Source organism: Phodopus roborovskii, unplaced genomic scaffold (assembly GCF_943737965.1).
Source record: "Phodopus roborovskii unplaced genomic scaffold, PHOROB, whole genome shotgun sequence".
Classification (NCBI taxonomy): Eukaryota; Metazoa; Chordata; class Mammalia; order Rodentia; family Cricetidae; genus Phodopus; species Phodopus roborovskii.
Window position 1 is genome coordinate 4,840,507 of NW_026126689.1, and position 14,695 is coordinate 4,855,201.

General features: G+C 42.9%; 1 protein-coding gene across 1 annotated transcript in view; it reads right to left on the reverse strand.

The window, feature by feature from the left end:
- Positions 1-1,575: 1,575 nt before the first annotated feature.
- Positions 1,576-14,695, reverse strand: part of LOC127214238 (maltase-glucoamylase-like) — a 115,707-nt gene continuing 102,587 nt past the window's right edge. The window contains 12 exon segments of the mRNA XM_051174634.1: positions 1,576-2,403; positions 5,232-5,402; positions 5,961-6,004; positions 7,059-7,147; positions 8,090-8,214; positions 10,248-10,304; positions 11,450-11,534; positions 12,169-12,317; positions 12,711-12,827; positions 12,917-12,951; positions 13,070-13,202; positions 14,024-14,166. Of these exon segments, the coding sequence (XP_051030591.1) occupies positions 2,329-2,403; positions 5,232-5,402; positions 5,961-6,004; positions 7,059-7,147; positions 8,090-8,214; positions 10,248-10,304; positions 11,450-11,534; positions 12,169-12,317; positions 12,711-12,827; positions 12,917-12,951; positions 13,070-13,202; positions 14,024-14,166 (1,223 nt within the window). The 3' untranslated portion in view covers positions 1,576-2,328.

Consider the following 14,695-nt stretch of genomic DNA (forward strand, 5'->3'; position numbering starts at 1 on the left):
ACCATTTTGAAAATGAAATTTGTCTCAGAAAGACAAAGTGCTTTAAGTAAGTGTCCCGAGACCATATTGAGATCTTTCCTCATAAATGAAAGAAGTACAAAATGCACTGACTTGTGACTCCAATCCCTGTATTGGGAGGGCTGGGTACAGGCTTGCACTCAGAGATCAGCAATCAGCAGCTCTGCCCTACACAGAAACCAAGTAAATCACATATCTAGCTTCTCCCCTGACATTTTCCAGAGTGGCTGAGAACATCTCTAATTTGAGAGGGAAACTTCACACATCCTTGTAGGGGGAGTACCAAGGAGCCAAAAATACATTTTTATATTTAAACATTTGTTGTCATCACAAAGAATGATAAAGATGTAACACTGAAAAATTTGGCCAGCTCTACCTGGTTACCCCATATTGCATTTAAATGTCAAAGTATTATGTTGTATCCAACAAGTCTATACGGTATTCGAAGAGCCAAAAGTGAATTCAAGAGACAGGAATACTCTGCACATTTTTATGTAGCATTTCCTTTGTTGGGGTTGACATTTTACTCTATGCATTTTAAGACATTCTTCTAGAGTTTGAAAATCGTAGGAAGCGTCCCGTAGACCATCAGTGGAGCCTATGCATTGTCCAGCCAGGAAAGTACTCAACTATGGACAAGAGTCAACATATGTCCATGTGTACCTGTTGGCGTCACAGGGTGTTTCTAACATACTAAGTAAGCCATTCCCTTGTAAACTCCTTGCATTAATCAGGGTTTTTCGTCGTTGGTTTTGCTTTTTGCCTTTTAAAACAAATGATTCTTATGGTTGCTTGCCTACATTTCACTAGTTATTTCAGCCCCTCACGCACGATGCCTCATTTAATAGAATATTAAGTCAACTGAATGACAGTCGGGTGTAATGTAGCAGGCGTAGATAGCTCGGCATGCACACAGCAAGCAAAATGGCTTCCCAGTGCAAAAGGGAAGATGTGAGGAAGTATGCATGCCCAATTGTGGCATTGCATTTAAACAAATACTAAAACCAAACATCCTCATTGAGCATTTCTACATAATTTCTCTTTACTTTAATTTTTCATTATTATTTATTATTTTGTAGGGGATCATGTTTGCCATGACATACATTTGGAGGTCAGAGGACAACCTTGTGGAGTCTGTTTACTCCTCCCACTTTTATGGTTTCTGAAGACTGAATTCATATTATCAGGCTTGTGTGGCAAGAGTGTTCACCTACTTAGTCATCTTGAAAGCCTAGCTTCTTATTCCCTTATACATATTTTATCTAGTGTTTTAATCAATATAGTTGTAACTCTTGTTCTTTTTTTTTTGTCAGAGTTGATATTGTACAAGATACAAGGGCTATAATTCTTAAACAATATCTGAAGCTTGTGAGAGAGTCATTACAGAGATGTCGGGGAAGGTGAATGATCAGGAACCATATTCCTGTACTGGACCGCAGGCACTCTGATGCCTCCAGGGACAAAAGAGACAAGCTCACAGGGCTCTTCTGAACCCCGGAAGCCTGACCCCTCTGTGAGGTCCCCACAAACAAACATCACAACATCAGAACTCTCTTGTAAATTCACATGCTTTATTTTTCTGTGGCATATACATCATGTATGCTTGCACGAACCATTGTTGTGTACATGAGATATGGTCAAGAAATAAGAGTTATACATTTCAAAGCTCACTTCTATGGAAACAACTCATTTTGTGCATCCGATTCCTGCCTTTAGCTCTACCCACTTAAATGTCCTTCACATCACCTTCATGTGTGTTGAGCATTTCCCCAAGATCTTCTTCTTTTTCAAACGAGTTGACTCTCCCTTCCTCCTCCCCACAAGGCTATTCCTTAGAACGACTCTGACTGTCGCTGTTGCCAACCACTGTCTCTTACCTCCCCTTATTCTTTACTGTGTGTGTGTGGTTATTTTTCTCCATCCTCTATCACACTCTGGGCCCACTGTTCTCTGCCCCCTATGCCAACCTACACAAGTTCCTTCTGCATAATTCTTACGGTTTTGCTTAGCAGCAGACAGAGGCTGCCATAGCAAGATTCCTATTTTATCTTTAGGAAAACATTGGAATCCCTTACACACACACACACACACACACACACACACACACACACACACACGCGCGCACCACAGCCTGGATCTATACATTAATGTGACCCAGAGATATTATCCTTGGGAGCCATATACATACATAAATACTTCCACAAATTATTCTAGCCATATTGGGAATGAAACAATTGGTGATACATAGTAATTATACAATTATGTAGCATAAGAAGTTTAAATCTGTTTGTAGTATCCTACTCTAAAAATTCATGAAGAGTTCCATGTCATGGACACAAAAGTATGCAGGCCGATTGATTTTTTGGTCACATCAACTCTTAATATCTGTTGGAACAAACAACAAGAAACATATTGAGAATTTGTTGTCTAGAATTTCCTGTACACAAATGAACAGGTGTACATGGCCTCGATGCCAACTACTGTTTTACTTTCATGTGTGGAAGGTGTTTCCCAACACTTAGAGTAGAGTGATTATTCTATGGCAGGAATGGGCTTTCAACGATTCAGCTTACAACCATGAAGAACAAGTATACAGGCAAACTGAAACTCCATCTTCTCCTGTCTCCTCATAACACCCACCTATTTCCTGGTCAGTCTAGTGCTATCTCCTCATATCACTCATCATCCATCGCCTGGGAAATCTAATATTCCTGCTTCTTATGGGCAAATGCTTTTGAGGGCTTCATCAGTAACCAAGCTTTAACTGTATATAAATCAGTTCACAAAAGAACAGGGAGACTTCCTTTTAAGGTAGTTGACAAGAAACACAGTACAAGGGGAATTTTAAAATTGCGAAACTGAAGAAAAACTTTTTCCCCAGGCCTAGAAATCAGAAAGTGTTCATATTTAGTATACACACACACACACACACACACACACACACACACACAGAGAGAGAGAGAGAGAGAGAGAGAGAGAGAGTCCCCATTTACAAAAGTGTGGCAGATGTTGGTACTGAAATGTTATGTGAATCCTGAGGCGCTGATCTTAACTTTGACAGGATGAGAGCATGCTTGTAATAACAATTCTAAAATTACTTCAAGTTGGGCACATATCATAGCATGACTGCTGTTGGGTACACACCCGGGAACATCATTGATAACACCGTATTGTGAATATACAGACTACAAACCATCCAAAGAGTGTTTCAGAAAGGAAAGAGTCATAAGACCAAGCATAAACTGGGTTAAAAACTTGTCTAATACGTGTTTTGTGACTTGAGGCAAATGCGCAAGAATGGTTTTCATTCTTGAGATCTGTTTATTTCACCCTATGCAGAGCATAACTAAAAGGAAAATATTCTAAGACAAGCATTTTATCATATCTAGGAGGGTTAGGTTCTAGCATTTGGTTTCATAATTTATTTTATTTGTAACATCAGGAGGAGGCAGCTTGGTACAGCCTGTGAGTAGCATTTTGTGTGTGGTCACATGCCGGTATTGAGACTCAGTCCACACACTGCCTGCACAGCATCCGCAAAGCCCTGGATTTGATCCCAAGAATATTTAAGTAATGTTGAATCAGAGCATCCTTGGTGGGGAAGAAGAACTGTCTTAACTGACCTACATATTACATATCTATTGTAAATAACAATATATTAAGACACAAAATAATAAAAATATCCCAGTATAAATAGATAAGCATAAAAATAAACATTACATGTTACTTAAGGTATTATATGTATTTTTGGACCCTAAAAGCTATGCTTGTGGTACCTCCTCTGAAGAGGATGTGATCCATCCTACAATGTTCCTATAAGGATCTAGTAAGTACAAGTACTAAGTACTCAAACATGTCCTAGGTTGTCAGTGATGCTACTTGTATTTTTTCTCAATCATGTAACAGGTACCACAGTTGTGTTTTACACATGCTTAATCTTTATCCTGTTTATTATGATCAGTCATATGCAATTCATAAGAATCAGGCCTTAAACTCAGGTCTCAGGTACATCAAACTTCAAGGCATTTAAATAGTTTCATGCTCGTGTTCTTTAGTAAGTGTTCTAATGTTTTATGTTATGCTTTTCTGTGTCTCAGTGCAGAGAAGAAAGGGCGGGCATGAAGTCCCATGTCTGGCTGGGGAGCTGTTGGCATTTGGTTGCTACAGGGAGAGGAGAAGTCAGGATTTTGTTTGTTTTTTTTTTTTTGATTGTTTGTTTTTGGTTTTGGGTACATTGTCCATACTCCAGGTCAGACTGGATGCCCAGAAATAGTTGGCCAACACAAACTGGACTCAATGGGTTAAAAAAAAAGAGTGGAAAGGAGAACATGAAGTTGGATGTTTGAGGAGATATAGTAGGATGTGGGAGGAATTTGGGCAATGGATGAGCATGATCATTAATAAAACGTTAAGGTCACCATGCTCCAATGGAAGGCCGCATGTGTAAGAAAATATAGGATGCACACATTGAGATAGGTAGATAGATAAGACACATACATACAAACATACATACATACATACATACATACATACATACATTTATACATACATACATAGCACCCAAAAATTGGGTGGGTGGTGAAAGTTGGGTAGATCTTGGAGAAGTTGGGGAAACAGGCTAATGGCATGAAATTTCCAAATAACCAATTAAAAAGTGATACTTATGAGGTTAAAGAATTTCAAATACATATGTGAATTCAAAATTTACTTTGATGCAGAGTAATTGTGTATCTCTTACCCAACATTTTCCTCTGTAACATCACTTAAAATACTAAAGTATTGAGACAAAACTCTATGGATATGGAAATTTCCAGGAGCTTCTTATACATGTAAAGGGGAAAAAAATGAATGAAAAAAAGGTTTCATCTTTATCATTCCTTCTCTATGGCACGTTAAGCAGTAGACCAACTCTTTACGGTAGTTGATAGTGCCTGACATTTGACAAAATACGGTAGTTCAAGCTGCTTGAGAATTTGGTTTCTAAGGCAGATTGAGAGACGGGTGTCACTTTGGCTTTCAGACAAGAGAGTAGATCTAGAAAGTAAGCAGCCAGATTTTCAACTCCAAATGATAAGCCATGGGTTTTCCTGTTCTCCCCACACTGCCCACACCTGACACTGAACAGAGTGGCTGCCCTGCGAGAGGGTGGCGGGGGATTGCACAAAGCATCTCAGGGTTGGAAAATAGCATTGGGCTTTCTGGTAGTCACAAACCTGGGTTTCAGTGTTGTAGTCAAAGGGGATTATTTCATTCTTGTTGTTCCAAGAGATCGTCACACTGTTAATGGGAACAGTTTTCAATCCCCAGATTTCAATGTAGCCTAGGTTCAAAGCAGCAGTACCACTGACATAATTGTTAAAAACGTTATGTCTCCGCAGCGTGTTCTGTCAAATTGAAAATAAAACAGAAAGAAACAAATATCAACATTAGTTCAATTTTGTTCTCAACTTTGTCTTAGGCATAAATGTAAATTACAAAAACGAGATAGCCCGAGTCAATATCTTACATTCTCAGATAGTAAAAACCGTGACCTCAACACCCTGCTGCCCTGTTCCATGGACTTTGCCCGGGCCACCACCAGCCAGGTCTCTAGGATGGCCGTGAGCACTGTAAGTTACAAGTCTCAAGTATCAAGAAACGTATATTCTACACATGCAAAGGTCACAACCTGTGCAGAGCAGTAAAGAAAGGAGGGCTAGATCACACAGAAAGATTCTCCACTATGAGATGGCGCACTGGAAACACTTACTGATGAGACACATAGAGAGGTTCAATCAAAAACATTTCCTGGGGACACAGGAAATTCCTCCACGGTCAGGAGGAAAAGGAAGATGAGCAATGAAGAAATTCCAGGAAGCACAAATGTGGAAACTTTACAAGAACTGAGGTCCTGCCAAGACAGCAGAGACCCATTCTCCCTTTACCGTGTCGGCCACACTTACCTCGCTGACAGAAAACATGGCCAAGTAGTATTTGTTTGTGATATCTGCAAACAGACAGAGGGGCAGATGTGAGCTGGGCCTGTGCAATAAACTTCTAATTGCTGATTTGCCTGAGCTGAGACTTGGGGTTATTTGTGTTCCATTTTTCTCCATTACAATGAGTTCAATTTTGCAGTGGAAGTTTCTCTCTATGGAAATTATTCAGGCTTTGCACCATCCCCAGATGGATATGGAAATGAACATGAACATAGCTACCTCATATAAAACCCGCCTAACCCGACCTTAACCCACTTTTTCTCAGCGTCTACTGGTCCCGACATCTCCCCAGTCACCTCAGAATTCCAGATTCTTTTCTATTAGAAGCACACACCCACACATGGAAATACACTGACTGCCGCCTTGTTTTATCTTGAGTGGTAATGGGTGGTTTTAATGTGATCTCCAGAAAACTTAGAGAAAGAGAGAGAGAGAGAGAGAGAGAGAGAGAGAGAGAGAGAGGCAGAGAGAGAGTGGAAGGAAGGAAGGAAGGAACTTCTGGAAAAGCACAGTGTTTGGCAGTGTGACTGGCGTGTGTGGGGGAGAGGCAGCTTGCTGGTGATCAACTCCTCTCGGAGCTTCCTCTGCCTTTCTGGTGCTGGCTTCTTCCTCATTTAGTCCCCACTCCTCCTGGAACCACTGGCTTCTTCTAGAACTGTGCTACCCACCGCAGAAGACACCAAAAAAAGTCAGCTATGTAAATTTAAATGAATGTAAATTAAATAAATTAAACTTCAGTCCCTCGGATCCCTTGTGACATGTTGAGTGTTCGTTGGAACGTGTGCCTGTAGTTGTGTTGAGCAGCAGAAGCTCTTTAAGGCTACAGGTTCTACTGTGTGGTAAAGACTGCCTGCGTCGTCCCCCTCCTAAGAGGTTACCAGCTCCCATAAACTAGTGATGGAAAGTCCCTCACATAAGCATCACACGTAGCCTTGTCTTGCTGGGACAACTAATCAGGTAGTTGGGAAATAACAAATGTACCTCAGCCAAAAGGCAGGAATTTACAATAATAAAAAACTTCACCCAAGGTGTGACCAGGAATCCCAGCCAGTCCCTACTCACTGATGCTTTTCCCATCATCCCAGAAGAGCCAGCCCTCAGCAAGTCCCTCATCGTCCAAGGCAACCTTGAGGTTCATCGGTTTCTCACGGCTGTGGTGGGGAGGGAGAGAGGCATTAGCTAAAAACACAGTCACAATCACAAACCAGCAGGTTTCACAGAACAAAGGAGCAAAATAAATTGCTTCCTGGGGTTTAGAGTCAGTTGTCATTACTGGAAAACCCTGACTACCAGCTCTGTATGTATCCAGAAAAAGCTGGACTGCTGCACGCCCTAAGAGAATGACTTCAAAGCAACAAGGAGAATTTTCCAGTAAGCCTCTTAAATTCAAAGCACACAACTGGCTTCCTTCTTTCCTCTTTCCTAAGACTAAACCCTTTCATAACCCATTGCCTAAACACACGCAGAGTACAAATAGGAGATGTTTTGAGGCATTGTATCAGGCCCACATGGATTCCCATCCTCTTCCTGGGCCTGTACTCAGTCAGTCAAATAACTCAATAAAGCCTCCACTTCCTCCTCTGTGGAATGAAGACGGTGGTGAAACTCAACTCAAGCAATTTTGTTTCTCTTTGATAAAGAAATACAGAAAATCAGGCAACAGAGTTCTTAATACTGTCACAGTCCTAGACAGCAACAAGCATTTGCTTGATGTTAGTGACTGATGATTGACATATTCACTTAGGTCAAGAACGTTTAAATATCTTCAAGGTAAAGCAACCTTAGGTATCAGATGCCAAGTAATTTAAATTTTTCCAGCAGTGGTTCCAAAGATGGAAGTATCCAAAAATATGAATTATGACTACCCCCATTTTAACTTCTACTATGAATGTCACTTCTTATACAATCTAAAACAACTGATGAAAACAATTTCAGAGTTCATAGTGTTTAAAAGGTTCAAATAAAACATACAAAAAGAAAAAACCAGAGAATGTGTTCTTCAGACTTCAGAGTACTTCTGTGGGGATGAGGAGCCTTTCCACACTTGATTAAGCTCATTACTATGCAAGGCAGAATCCCAGTTCCCCACTCACCTCAAATGGGTGTTCATGGCAGGGTCCTGACATGGCAGGATGTAACCCCCACGGACATGAAGGTTAATGTGCTCAAGAGGGGCCGGCAAGGTCTTCCATTGTCCCCTTGCATTAATATCTACACCCTGTGTAGAACCAAGAGAAGATGATGGCAGAGGTGCACACATCCCTGAGCGGTACACACAGCAGACATCCCAGCCCCATCCTGGACGGACTTGTCTCCTGGTCCCCACTATTCACACATCACCTATCCATGCTGCCTGTTGCATAGAAAACATCCAAAGGGCTTATTTACGCGCCTTTATCTTTGAAATCTTTCTTGTTTGACACCTTTGTCTTGCCTCGTTAGGCATCTTTAACTTCTTCATGTGGTTAATTCTTATCTCACCACGTGTGAAAGTTGAATCTGGCTTCATATGTGAGAGCTGTATTCTAACTTGATGGTTTGGGTCAAATAATTATTTGTTGTGAGGATGTGCTTTGTTTTTGCCCTAGTTGGGCTGGTTCACCCCTTTTAGGCAAGCTGATGATCCTCTGCTCCAAGAAGGTCACACTGGTAGCAAATTTTATGGGGGACACTCAGTTAGTATAGCACTTAACAGCCCAGAATCCTCCTGCCACAACCTACCTAGAAGCTAGGAATGCTGGCTTGGGCCACGGTACTCAGAAGTCTGGTGCTGTCCTTTTCTGACATTAAGCAGCCTTGTTTCTGCCCACTGGAGAACAGTAGCACCCTATCCCCAGACTCCACAGTGTGTATTCCCATCAAAGTTTTGAAAGGCAAATCTTAGCTCATCACTGCATTGCTAACCCCAAATGGAAAAGCACCCAGCATCCCAATATCTAGAACCCAGCAGAGAAGTTTTACACCAGGGCAAGGTCAGGGCGCCAACCAAGATACCTAGGGTGCAGACTCTCAAGTCCAACCAAAGGCAGGACGATCCTTCCAGTGAGGGCCCTCCTTAAGCTTTGTACCCTGCATGTCTCCCTGCTTAGCTCTAGTGTGAGCCCTGGCAGAGTCAAAGGGACTGTTAAAGTACTGGACAATCAACATGCAAACTCTAGACCATGTGGGGGTCACGTGAGGGAAGCAGGCGCTCTCTCCATTCAGGGCCCCGGCGCATGACAGAAATCACACTGCTGAATGTTAGTGCATTTCCAGCCTTAAGAGAAACCAGCCTGCAGCCAAGAAGAGAGCAATGGCTCAGTGCTCCTGGGGCAGAGTATCTCCTTAGTTCTTGTACTGTTATCACCCAGACCCAGTGCAACATCCTTGGATGAGAGGGGCCAGGGCACGGCTCTGCTTCTGGCCTTGAAAGTCCAAAGAGGTAGACTACTTAATTCTTCTCCAAGAATTAAGCTCTTTGTCATATGCGTCCTTCTTCAACACATCACCTTTAAAGTGTCTTCTCAAGACTTTTCTCTCCCAGCTTGTCTTCTATGACCACTATGGCCCCCCCATGATTGGCTTTATAAGTGAACATGTGCTGTTTGGAAACGTATTTGAGGGCTCGTTTATTAGGTAATTATTGGGAGGATCTGCTTTTGAGTATCTGTACCAGCAGTTCACAATCAGTGGGTCACGAGCCCTTTGGGGAAGTCAATCAACTCTTTTACTTGGGTCACCTAAGACCATGAGAAAATGCAGATATTTACATTATGATTCATAGCAGTTGCAAAATTACCATTATGTAGCAACAAAAAATAATTTTGTGATTGGACTTCACCACAACATGAGGAGCTGTATTAAGGGACTGAGGCATTAGGAAGGTTGAGAACCACAGATCTATACTATAGAAGGAGATAGTTAATAAATAGACAGAAGCAAGGTTTCTATGCTAGAGGCTGAAAACTAGTTCATGTCACAATTACAAGCGGTGACTAGACACTGGTGTATACAGTATAGATATATAGAAAGATATAAATAATATGTAAAATACATGCAGTGAGCCAGACACTGATTGAGAGGCTGGCCACCTCATCTCTCTGATCTTGCTGTCACCCCACTGAAAGATGAGAAAACAGATTCCACAAGAAACAAATGGCTTGTGAGGGAGAGGCACACATGGCTTCTGGGGCTGTTGGTGTGAAACCTGTCAGATAAAAAGACTTTAGATCCTACTGTTTGTCGGGCTGTCCAAACATTTAGAACACTTACTGTGTAGTAGTCATACCAGCGGGCTCTGGGAAAATATGCCTCCACCGTTCTGGCCTTCTGAAATTAAACACAAATAAGGCGTCTGTAATGGAACCCTTGTCTAGGAGAGAGGAGCCAATGCATGCATGCGCAACAGCAGTGATACCCTTCAGTCTTGCTACCCCGAGGTCAGCTATAACAGGGGAGCCACTTCCTCATACTCTCTTTAACTGGAAAATTTCCCAATCAATTGCCCCCATAATGCCCCTTGGGATGGGCAACTTGAATTACTCTTTCCTTACTTAAAAAAAAACAAAAACAAAAAACTCACCCTCCAGTTAATTTCTAGACATACAAACATCCCTGCTTGGCTAAAGAAAAATTTCTAGGTATAGTAATATATGAGTAATATGGAATAGCTGGTCTTTAATCAGAAACCCAATCATTCTCAAAGGGAGTTTAAAAATGAAGGACTTTAGCTGTTTACCGGACCCTTTCATAAGGATGCAAAGAGCTATCCAGTAGCAGTGAGCTGGCCACACTGCTGCAAAACAGTTGGCTGGACAAACGTTGTTCTAAAGGCAAGAGGAGTGACTGATTGCATGGATTTGTTTTGCTACACCCCCCTACCGGACCACGAGGCCCTTATACTGCTAAATAAGGGAAAGACTACAACCTCAAACACGACACAACGTTATTTATCTTCCTCCCTGTCCTATGGAGCAGAACCGTTAGGATAACTTTAGAGAGACAAAATCGGCGGGCAGCCACCTAAGTGGTTAATTTTTCTGAGAAAGTTAGGAGAACTTAGGGCGGGTTCTTCACAGTTCCAGGGAAAATGGGTACAACAGGGGTGGGTGAGGGTGAATGTGTTGGTAACAGTTTTGTTCATAACTGGGAGGAGAGGATTTCTATCTCCACCTTGACCACAGGTGTGAGGAAACGTGCTCACCTGAGGATTTAGCTTTGAGTCTGTGTCAACAGAGCCAAGAGGTAGAGCTTTCTACGCTAAGAGGATATGGTGCTGTGGCCCCAGGGTATCATGGGTAGCCTGGCTTCACCTCGATTGCCAGTAGCATTTGTAATGTATCTTGGCCCAATTACAAGAAGGGAATTTTAAAAAGAAAAAAAGAAGTGGGATGAGAGACACCTAAGAATCCCCAACCCGCAGGCATCTCCTGCCCATGTTCACCCAGCTAACAGCTGGGGTCCTCCATACTCACGGGCTCCAGCACCGGGCTGACCAGGAAGGCGGGACCCAGCAGGAATTGTTTGTCTATATCCCACGTCTCCCGGTCTGACACAAACCTAAAAAGGGAAATTGAGGTGTCGCAATCAGAGCACAGCGAGGACCCAGCACAAGACCCCGAAGAAATCCTCAGTTCTGAACCCAAGCAACAAATGCAGCTGAATCCTGCAACATGTTTGTTCTCTCTAGTTTGATCAGGTCATAGAGACCACACTTCCTACAAGTCACCTCCCGCAAACTCCAGAAGGTGTTCAGGCACATGGGTTGTGTACCATTTCTCCATTTGCTTTTACCATAGCACATTTTAAATATGAATATGGCCCCCATCCCTCAAGTTCCCCCCCTTGGGACGCCCACTTCAGCGATATTAATGCATTTAGGTCAGTGTCTACATGAACTACAGAGGATAAGATAGTTTCTGCATGGCCAAATAAAGAAGAAATCATGATATTTTATGTTGTATCACTTTAGAACTTCCTTTGTTAAAAAATGAATGAATAAACCCTTCCATGAAGACCCTGGGTGTATGAAAAAATTTAATTGTAAGGGTTGTGGGGGAGAAAGTATGCTCTCTATGTAGAGAGCTCAGAACATATAGGACTGATACATTCAATGACAAAAACTGTATCAACTTCCACTCTGCAGGGTGAAGGAGGTACCCAAGGGTCAACAGTATTCCGGCTGGACACTCACTCATGGAGAAGAGGCCGCACAACTGTGCTGCCCTCTGTGTGGGCCTTGTACATCAAGGTGTAGAGATACGGCAACAGGGTGTATCTGGTCTCTAGCACACTCCTGGAGATGTCCTCAAAGGCTGTATCCCAGGAGACAGGGTCTTGTCTCTAAAGCAGCAGAAGAAAAGGGTTCAGATCCACCAGAGACAACAAAGAAATTCAAGAAGGTCATTAAAGGCCCATTGGAACTGCATATCACACTGCTAACATCCAATCAACTTTGCAAAATAATGGATATGATCATTGGACTGCTAGAACATTCTTAATGGACTGGTAAATATCAACAAAACTCTACCAGAAAAAAGAAAAGTCATAAGGCATTCTTCACAAGATATAGTGGAAAAGAGCCCCTAAGCAAAAAGTCATAAAAGTAATATCGGAGACTTGGACAAGGATTAACGGCTTTGCTGTTGTCCCAGGGACACAGGCAGCAGGACTGCTCTCAGAAACTGAGGTAGCATTCCCAGTGACACAATGCATAAGAGGAAGCTGGCATCCTACCCTGGTCCCGATGGTGTTGTGGTTCCGGGAGAAGGGGTAAAAGGCGCCCAGCTGCATCCAGCGAACACACATCTCATACTCAGCATCTTGAAAGAAGCCGCAGATGTCTGACCCGGTCTGAAACAGCAAGGAACAGAGTGAGCTCTTGGTGCTTGCTCAGAGATGCTGCCACCCTCCCAGGGGGAGGAGCATGCCAGAGCACTTACATAGGAGATGCCAAAGAGACTGAACTCCATCATGCCTGCAAGGAGAGATTCATCAGGGTCAGGGCAGGTACTCATTCTCTGCCTCCTCCTCCTCTTCCTCCTCCCCCCCTCTCCACCCTCCGCCAGCAGAGGCCCTGGGCACAACCCACACACCAATGATGGATTTCCCCAGCTGGTCCCAGGCAGCTGTGTTGTCTCCCAGCCAGTGTCCTGCCCAGCGTCCAGAAGAGGGGAATGTGGAGCGTGTGATGACGATCCCTCTCTCGCCTGTCACCTCCTGGAACAGCTCTGGTTGGGGAAACAAGAACATATTAAAGAAAGGCAGAGAAAGGAAGGCAGTACAGTTTCTCCTCCAAACCCTTTTACGGTGGCAAAAGTTTGCTACATCTGGAGGGAATCTGCAGATCTCATTTGTGAGGATTCTGCTGGCTGACTGATGGGGATAATGGCAGGGACAGTTTTCATGCCTTTCCATAGCTTAAAAAGTTATCATGTGATCAACCCACAGGTCGTCACCAAAAGGTCTGCCAGCAATAAAGGTTCTTAGTTATTTGCCCAGTGTTTGTTTTCTGTATCTGGGGAAGAAAAATAAAAATTCTTTTCTAAAGTTTCTCATAAGAACATTAGATCTACACATGGGCATACAATATGATGTTATTTGATAAAAGAACCATGGACTATCTTATGAAGTGGACATAATAACTAAAAACAAATGATAGACTAACAGACGTCTAAAAATATTTTCTCATTCTGAAATTAAGTAGGGAAGTTTCAGTCGTCTGTTTCCTGTTTGTCTCTACCTAAAGTGACTTCTAACGACAGCACTTGCTACATTGTGTAATGAGCCTGTGTCCCCAGATGAGTGGGTCCTCGCCAGCACTATTCCCCCTGATGTAATGGTACCGTGTTTAAATCTTTCTTCCAACTGTATTCACAGTGTGTAGTCACATGCTCATAGAGTGATTGCTTAATACACACAACTGTCTACAAAGGTATAGTCAGATGACTTTTCAGCCCTTAGTATAGAAAATGATTGACAAGTGAGAACATAAACCCACCACAGACTGTCCCCACAGGTGCCACCAATAAGAGACAGGAGAGGATCACTCACTCGTAGGTGGGTCTGGTCTGGGACCACCCATACAGGCTGTGCACATCGTAGTGCCGCAGCCGAGAACCATCTGGAAGGATCTGCTCACTCTCCATGCACAGGGTCTTACTGCTCAGGCCCCTGTCCCTGGCTGCCAAATCTGAAGGAAAGAATGCAAAGCCTTGACTCTTAATTCTTGACAACTTTTTAGAAGAAGTCTTCCTGAGTCCCCCTCTACATCCCAGATGTATAAGAACAAAAGTCTTCTCTGAGTAGTAAGGTGACTGGAGGCATCGTCAGCATCCAATTCACTAAAGAAAATGTAGTGGGAGGAGGGATACAGTTTGCCAAGTATTTACTATGGGGTTGGTACAAGCATCAGCTTCCTTAAAAGATTTCTCTCTCTCTCTCTCTCTCTCTCTCTCTCTCTCTCTCTCTCTCTCTGTCTGTCTGTGTGAGAGAGAGAGGGAGAGAGAGAGGAGGGGGCCTACTTACAGCCACCATAAGGAGATATCTAATACTTTGCACCTGGAGTTCTCTGACACAAGTCCTCTATTAGGACATCATTTTCACTCTTAACTGTTGAGCCATCCTTACAGTCCCATAAGCATTTAATACACCAGTTATTTCATATCTCTTAATCATATTTCTGTGAGGGGATAGTGTTGCCTTCCTGTTGCACTTTGGGA